Source organism: Molothrus ater, chromosome Z, assembly GCF_012460135.2.
Source record: "Molothrus ater isolate BHLD 08-10-18 breed brown headed cowbird chromosome Z, BPBGC_Mater_1.1, whole genome shotgun sequence".
NCBI lineage: Eukaryota > Metazoa > Chordata > Aves > Passeriformes > Icteridae > Molothrus > Molothrus ater.
Window position 1 is genome coordinate 20918219 of NC_050511.2, and position 8871 is coordinate 20927089.

The 8871-nt window shown below is 36.4% G+C and overlaps 1 protein-coding gene across 2 annotated transcripts in view; it reads right to left on the reverse strand.

Annotated features, from left to right (window-relative positions):
- The window catches only part of ADAMTS6 (ADAM metallopeptidase with thrombospondin type 1 motif 6), a 134627-nt gene extending 126120 nt beyond the window's left edge, over nt 1-8507 (reverse strand). For both annotated transcript variants that reach the window (XM_054517918.1, XM_036404041.2), the window contains exons 1-2: nt 8340-8507; nt 7258-7622 (exon numbers count right to left, since the gene is read on the reverse strand). In XM_054517918.1, the coding sequence (XP_054373893.1) occupies nt 7258-7622; nt 8340-8436 (462 nt within the window). In that variant the 5' untranslated portion in view covers nt 8437-8507. The remainder of the gene's footprint in view (nt 1-7257; nt 7623-8339) is intronic.
- Between the last annotated feature and the right edge of the window lie 364 nt (nt 8508-8871).

Consider the following 8871-nt stretch of genomic DNA (forward strand, 5'->3'; position numbering starts at 1 on the left):
CTATAAACAATACAGTGAGAAAAAATAAAACTATCATTGTCCTATTTGTGGAAAACTTTCACCTTTTTTTGGTAGATGCAGTTAAAAAAACAAGAGATAGTTTCAGAATATTACAAATAATCTCTTCACCGAGATGTTCTGAAATGACACGATTGATATCCATTAAAAATTACACCAAGCCAAAATGGTATAAATGGCAAGTCCAATATCCCTCTGTGATGCCACACTGCTAGATGCTTAAAGCCAAATACTTCATCAAAGACAAACACAAGGAAGGATTAATTTTAGAACACATATTCAAAGAAACCATTTTTATTTTACATCCAGACACAATCCCAAAACTGAGCTAGTTAACAGAAATCAAATTATTTATATTAACTTAAGTTATACTGTCTACAAAGCATTTATTCCATAAAAACTGTTGCCATAAATCTAGCAAACAAGAGTTATGGCAGACTGTACTAGACCTCATTCTCCATAACAAATGAATATTTTTTTTCCTCATACTGCAGTACAGAATAGTAGATATTCTATTCTCATAACTTTCACATTTGTGAACTCAGCTTCTTCCAAACAGGAAGTGGTTTATGGAAGAAAGGGGAGACTTCAGGCCAACTATGCAATTTCCTGAACCTTCAGCAATTAAAACTGAACTTTAGCAGAAAAGCCAGGTTTTGGATCCTTTCAGATATAGAAATACTGGGGAATAAGCCCTGACAGACTCTACCCCAATGTTCACTAAATAAAAAATTCTGATACCCATATGTAGAAAATTCTGAATCTACAAACTTTCTATACAGGGAAGAGCAACCCATCAGACAGAAGCCTGGAAGCAGGAACTCCTACATTCATATCCTGACTTGATGAATCACAAATTTCTACCACACCTTGTATCTGTGAAACAAATACTACACATGAATCTTTTTTTAAGACCTCTATGATCAGTCTTAAGACCACTTACTCCGTATCTCCTCTAAAAATCCTAAAGCTGTTTTCAAATATCAGAGTTTGTCTTTTTACTCTTGGTCAAAGCTCTTGTCCTGCTACTGTTTTGTACATAAAATGCGCACAGTTCTTTACTTCTGAAACAACATATAAAACTTACAAAATAAAAAATCCTATGCAATACATCAGAAACAAGGATTTTCCAAATAAAACTCTATTATAAATGGTGAAAATATATGTATGAACAGACTGCAGCTTTCAATTACTCCTTCCTTACATTGTGAATGCAAAAATAAGTGTTTCTCTTCGGTGGTATTTTTCATTATGAACTCAATTATTAACTCAGAAGGCAACATCAGGGTCTAAATTCACCTGGAAGATGCCAGTATCAAATTCCTCTTACAATGCCTTCTTGTAACTTGAAGTCTAAGATTTTACTAGAAAATAAATAATTTACTGGTATACTGCTGCTTAAACAGTATTGAAAATATAAAACAAATTGTAACTGGGCTTGCCAGATATGCAGAAAGAACCTTGACAGTTTGGACTGCATCCAGTCTGCATGTCAGACATCTGGGTTCAAGTGAATCCTGAGCCATTGTAAGCTCTGGTATTATGTTCCCACAGGAAGAGAGTCCTGTGGAGTGGTTCTGGCCAACACCATCAGGCTGTCTGCCTCATGCCAAGCCTGAGAAGACAGAGATTCCATCCAATCAGTGGCACTGTCTCTGAGACAGAGTGGGTCCTAACTTAAATTCCTCCAGAGCATACATCCTTCCTGTCTGTACTCAAGTCCAACCATGTTTGCAAGTCTAAGCATAAATGAGATTATTATATCAGATACTGAAAATGATAATTATAAGTGGCAAGACTACCTCAACAGAACTAAGTTCATTCAAAAAGCATAAACTCTTAATTGCAGCACTAATTCTCTACACAAATTGCATATTTGCTCCTGCAAATAACTAAAGAATATCTGCAAACAACGGTCACAGTTCCTTCAGGTACCAGCAGTGACAATGGTAAGGACAGCATCACCACTTTTTCCAATGCCTAGCTGATATCTGATGTCATTTGCCCAAATGCTAGGGCAAATGCTTAAGAAAAGACATTTCAATAACACTTAGTTAAGGAACTACAAATAAATTTTAACATAGAACTACAAGGAGGAAGTGAAAACATTTGCTGCAGTCAGACAAGTGATTCAATTTAGCACTGGAAACACAACGACCCTGCATATGCCCTTCCCATAAGCCTGGCTTAGGTAGACCATTTTAAGCCTAACAGTATTTTTGCTTGCAAACAAAACTGTTCTTCCCGTGTTAAATTAATGCAACCAGTCTTGATGAATCACCATGATTCAACAGTGAAATGACTGATTTTTAAGAAGCACTCTAAATACTGCAACTAAAAAGTACCTTGGTGATGGCCAGCATATTTTCTAAGTTTCAAAAATTCATTTGGCTAGAGATAGTGGCATTGTTTATGTATTCAGCCAAGCCTGATTAATACATAGTGGGAAGTGTACTATTATATCCAAACCAACATTCTAAATATCAGTTTTGATTTATAATCCACTATCTGAGGAAAACAGAACTTCATTTGAAAAAGGAGTTTGAAATAATGCCCATTTAAAGCATTAAATAATATGAATTAATAAAATGAATTAATTTTCATTTTCTTTTTAAGTGTTGCTATTGTATTTTAAGAGTTCATAAATTAAACTTCTGCCCCAAAGCATCAGAAATATCATTAAGACATAAGAATGACCAGAAAAGGTTTTGACATAATACCATGGATATAAGAAACAAGCTGAATGCACCAAGTATGTTACTACAAGGAACATTCCCAAGATTATTATCTAAAACAGATTGTTTGAGGTCCTGTGTTATCCAATCTCACTACAGACTGCCAACTCATGCTAACATATACAAGGTCTGGTTCCAGCAGTTTGACATGCTCAGACAAATCTGTGAATCCACATGGAGTTCCCCTGAATTTGTGAAAAAGAATCTTTTTCTGTCAGGCTGTCCAGCCAGGGCCTTAACCTCCTTCAGATGGGGGACATCCATCAGTTGCAAACACCAACTGAATTATGGGGGACAAGTAAGCACATGCCTTTTCCACACAGCACTATAGTTTCACAGTTTTTCCATACCTTGAATCTCTTTAGGCTTTATGTTTATCCATCTTTAATATAAAGTACTAGTAATGGAAACTTCTGAAAACGAGTCAGTGGTGTTCAGTATGTCAACAGCTGGCTATACTACCAAGGAAGAAGATTGCATTAACTTACTGTGCTCTCAAAGATGAAAAAAATAGTGACCTGGCCTGAGACAGCACATCATGGAATCTAACAAAAACTTAAAACCTTAAAACTAGGATAGGGACAGTTTGTATATAATTTTCTAAATACTGATGTACTGCAAAAACATATGAGTATCAAAGATAGCCTTAAAGACCCTGATACAGAATTATTTCAGGGTCATACAGTCAAAAATATCACAGTATATGTAAACTATGATCTACAAAAGTAGATGCATTCTTTAGAGTAAAAATGGCTTTCAAATGAACTAACTCTTAAGAAAAATATTAGTCATTTATAAATATATGTATTTAGGAATAAACGAAGCAAACATTAAGTCTTCCAGCAAAATAATTCCCCACTGAAAAAGTAAGCTCATGCTCTTAACAGTCACCTACCTGTTTCTTCTTTATCATTTCTGTTTGGATGGAGATAACTGTGCTGTCCAGCACAAACATCATGCAATGCATGAACTTCACATATATGGAAATAATGCATGTTTTACATTAGCCATTTACCTGGGACCACAACAGCCTCAAAACAGTTCCTACTACAGACCTTTTCAGCCCAAAATTACAAAATTTTCTACCATGCAAAACTTGTTTGAGCACTCAGTTAAGAGCTTTGACACATGGCAGAGGACAAAGATGAGTCAAAATACAAAGTTTGGGTTTTGCTTGATTCCATTAGTGAAGGCCCCAGAATTTCTCTGAGATTTGCTCCTCCCAAAGTGAGTCCATGGAGTCCTCCCAAACTCCATTCCCCCAAGCTGAAGTTCCTCTCTCTTCAGCTATTCTACCACCACTTCTTTTCCTCTTTCCTTCAGTATGAAATAGTCAGCTTAGAAAATGCCTCAGTCTGCTGCCTTATACCCAACACCCAGTCTCTAAAATGCTGTTCCTTTGTAGGCTCTTTCATGATACACCCAACCTACAATCCACTCACAAGTGTAGCATTCACTACAGTAAACATGAGTTTGGAAGCCAGCAAGCTTGTGGACAAGACCTTCAATTTCCTCACATGAATGCTCCCTGGATTATAGAGCTTTACTCACAACTTCAGACAATTTATAGCACATCCAGGACCCAGCAGGTGGAAGCTGCTGGACTGAAACTTCAGTAAGTAGCAGCCTGTAATTCTAGGGCACTTGGTAATGAGAAATATAGAGGGAGAGGCTGAAACAAGAAACAGTGATAGAAAAATCAACTGACTGCTTGTCGCTTTTATTATAATGAAACTGAGAGAAAGCCCTCCTCACATTTATCTCAAATGTAAGTGTTCTTCAAAGACATACAACATATGTTATTTAAATCATGTTCTCACATAACCACTCTGAATAATTAATAAAAATAATTCAAGACATTCAATAAGGGGAAGAAATTTAACGTATTTGTCAACAGTGAAACCTAACAGGACAACTGGAGTAAATATATTGCATACATTTTGTTTGTGAGCAACATTCACTATTAAATATTACTTACTACCTGCAGAAGAGGTAAAGAGTTAAACTTACAATGACTGGCTTTAATAGAGATGTTAATCAAGGACTATTAGACTATGATTGGCAGTCATTAACAGACCAGCAATCAAACTGGAAAATACAACAAATACCTTAAGTACAATGCATTCTGAGCTATTGCTAACTCTAAAACAAGTAATATTGTCTTCAATATTCACTGCCAATTGCCTTATTAAACATGTTCTAACCAGCAGCTGTATAACAAAACATCCATTAGTAGGAATCATCATTTAAAAATAACTTTGTGATGCATTTATCTGAATGGAGTGGTAACTCCCATACACTGTGCTCTGGAAGGCACTGCCAACACTGAAGAGTTTCCATACAGTAGAGGATGGTACCAAGTCAAGACTACTGCTGCACCCTCTGCAGGATTTATGCCTCTGAGATAGAGCCATGTGTCACCCTGCTGATGTTTCTGGAGCAACACAGGAGCCTCACATGCTTGTGACCGAATCTTCCTAAGAGATGCAGTGCACACCTGATATGTGAAGTCTCGAGTAAAGACGCATGACCATGAAGAATTTGTGAGCCCAAGGACTAGATTAAGGCTGCCTTAACACCTGAAAGACACACATAAGGACTGACAACAACAACAACAACAACGATGATGATGATGATTTAAGTGGGAAACACTCTACACAGAAGTTAACTTGCAAACACAAAGCTAAAACATACTGACACCTAGAACCACAGGCAGCCTCACTCCAGCAAAATGGACAGCCTAAGGGCAAAGGGAAAACATGGGAAATGTCACCTCAGGGTGTTGGGCACAGAAGAAAAAAAAAACAAAGATTCTGCTTCCTCATGACATCTTCCATGCTTTTTAGAAGAAAAGAAGTGCCATAAGGAGCAACAGATAGGAAAAGACGATGGGAAAATACAGGCTTTTTTGTGCTTCATCCCACCTTTATTTTCCTAACATGAAAGGAAAACAAGAGTCAGCTATGGCAAGGGCAGGAGTTCTTGGCTCACTCCCTAAGCCAAGGTAAAAGAGAAACTGAAATGGGATCACCATGGCACTTATTGCAGTCTCCACGGGGACCAACTAGTCTGTGCATCAATTAGCATGCAGCAATTAGCATAAAGAGGCTTGCAGCCTCTTTTAAAGAAAGGAGTCCTGAAAGAAGGGACTTTGTCTCCATCATATTTTGAGCTGAAAAGAACTCAAGCAAAGACGGAGTATACTTAGCTTTGAAGCCTGAATGTGACCAGAACTGTGACCAGAAAAAAAAATGCTATTAGATGGAAACTGCAATCAAAGAGAAAATTGTACTAAATTCAGACCTATCTGCTCTAAGTCTACATGAACCAAACTGTATTACCACACTCAATGGAACATCATTTTAACTCCATTTCTTTGAAAGTGTTCACTTAGCGCTGGAAATCCCCATTAAATATTTTTCTTCAGGAACACTCTGAAATGTTAAACTAGCCTTTATCAGGCATATCACAAGTAGTTGGGTGTAATGCAACCTATTTGGGTCTGGAACAGCTGGCTTTTTTGAAAGTAACATCTCAAGAGGCATTGTTCAATAGTGTCAAATTGACAATGGACAAATGGGAATTAGTTTAGCAAGTCTGTGTAATTTTTTTTTTTAAACAGCAATTAGCTAGATCACCTACCCCTAACAAGGCCGACCAGCATTCTACTATAATAAAAACCAGAATGAGAAACCGTAATATGTATGTGTATTTTTACTACAGAAAACACTGGTTCTTGATTTAATGTTTCATAGTCATGCCTTTCTATTTTAGTATTTTGTTACTCAATAGCCTGCTTTTTTACTTTTTTGTGTTCATTTTCTAATTTCTTTTTCCACGCATGTACTATTGTCATGTGATCACAAGATCACCAGTAAGAGAAGAGATGAGAATAAATTAGGTAAGAACTTCTAATTCTATTTCTAAATGCAAAAGTTTACAATTTGTAAACAAAATCTTTCTGGTAAAATAATTATATAATTATTTTCTAATGCTGTTACTTGCTAAAGACTTTTCACATTTTGAATTCACAGCAATGATGATGTCTACACCAAGCAATTCCTCTTCTTTTACTTACTTAGTTTTTAAACCCAAATACTCAAAGTGGGTGTTGAGTCCAATCAACATCTCTCTGCAGAAATTCAGTACCCTGGAAGATCCAGTGTTTCCTCCTTCCTGTCCCTTGAGCTTGGAAGGCTCCTATGACTGTAAAGATCTCAGCATAGACATAATCCTGCAACCCTAGCATGGACACTATGAACACTACAGAGGTTGCCTGCTAGAAGACTGCAGAATTGAGTCTCAGTACTTATATTAAGCTTGAGAAACTGACACCTACTTTTCCCCAGGACCTAGGTCAGGTTTTAGGGGGTTTCTACACCTTCCTGTCTACTTGCTTCCCACAGGGACTCAAAAAACTGCAAGATACGCCAATTTAACTCTTCTTCTGTAATTGAAAAGGGACAAGCACACTATTATACTATAGCATGTAATAATGACTTACCAGACCATTGCAGTTGCTTAAGGCCACTTTAGTTGTAGTGTGTTGGTCTTGCAAATATCCTGTGTAATGACAGTGGTCTAAGAAATCATGCTTCCATTGCGGTCCATCTTTCCCCCAGTACTCTACTGTAAAATGTCTGGACACCAAATCTGTGTTGAGAGTCAGGTTTAAATGAAAGTGCTTGCCATAGGCAGAAAGTTTAAAAAATAATTTAGATGCTGCCAGTTCTTGGTCATAAGGGTCTGTGCTCCTCCTCCTTCTTGAGGGTTTAGGATTTTTCACAGTAAAGCTGAGGAAGGCTCCATTTTGGTCAACCCTTATTGGGATTGTTAGTTGGTAGTGTTCAAGGTAAGACAGGAATTCCTCTTTGTAATCAATCACAAGGTAAGACAGTCCAGGGAGTGGGCATAGAAGAGAAGAAAATATAACAGGAAACAAAAAGTAGCGTAAACATAGACCATTTTTGGGTAAATTTCATCACTCTCATGAGTAAAAGTCACCTTCAGGTAAGTGCACAATGCAGCATTTTACAAAATAAAATAAAACATTATTTTCTTTCTTTGTAAGTCAAGAAAATGTGTTTGATTTCCTATTAATTTGCTTATCACTTTGGAAATAGAAAAGCTGTTTAATACCTATATTTTCCCATTGACCAAAAATATGTAAATAATTGGGGCTAATGCAAGAAGGGCATATTTTTCCCAGTACTACCATTCAAAGACAAAAGCTATAAAATCCACTTGTAAGAATACAAACAGTAGTAATGAAAAGGATTATATTGTAAAAACAAGATTAGATTCTTACTTCCTAGTCTAAAAGCATGTTAATTTTATCATGGCAAGTCTCTCAAATATTATCAAGTACATTTTACAAGATTTAATTTGCAAGGCTTCCCTACAGTTAAAAGTAGACAGAGAGAAATTAGAACAAGGAAATTTTATCTGTATGACAATTAATCATGATAAAACTAAGAGCAGAGCCCAGATGAGCTCATGAATTACATAAACACAGTTTAGAAAATATTACACAAATACAATGCAAAAATACACGCTTCTTGCCAACTACAGAGATCAGACCCCTACCTTGAGAACTGTATGAAAGCCTGCTGTTACTGAGAAATTCCGATGAAACCATGACTAGGCTCAAAATCCATGTCCACGTCTTCCAAAAAATTTCCATAATTTAGAAAAAACAGAAAGTTCTTTTTTCTTTCTCCTTGGAGAGCTACCTGTGTGCTATAGAGTTAACTTCACTCCAGAATCGCACCATAACAGGTATATTTATTTTATGCTACTTTCAAATTAACTATAGGATGTTCCACTTTCTGGACAGGTACTTTCTTCTATAGCTGCAGTCATTTTCTCAATTCAAAGCAAGTATTTGTAAGATTCCTTAAGATATGAGACAGATGTTAGATTGGACAGTTACTGAAATTGTTCCATTTCTTTTCCTGAAAAACAGAAGAATATGAGTCAAGGCAAATTCTTTCTATTAAAATAGATCTATGCTGCAAAATATTAGGCCATGACAGTGAATTATACAGGGCAATATTTTGAAATAATATTCAGTAGTAGTTTTATGGTCGCATCCAAGGTCACAATCTTACAGAAAGAA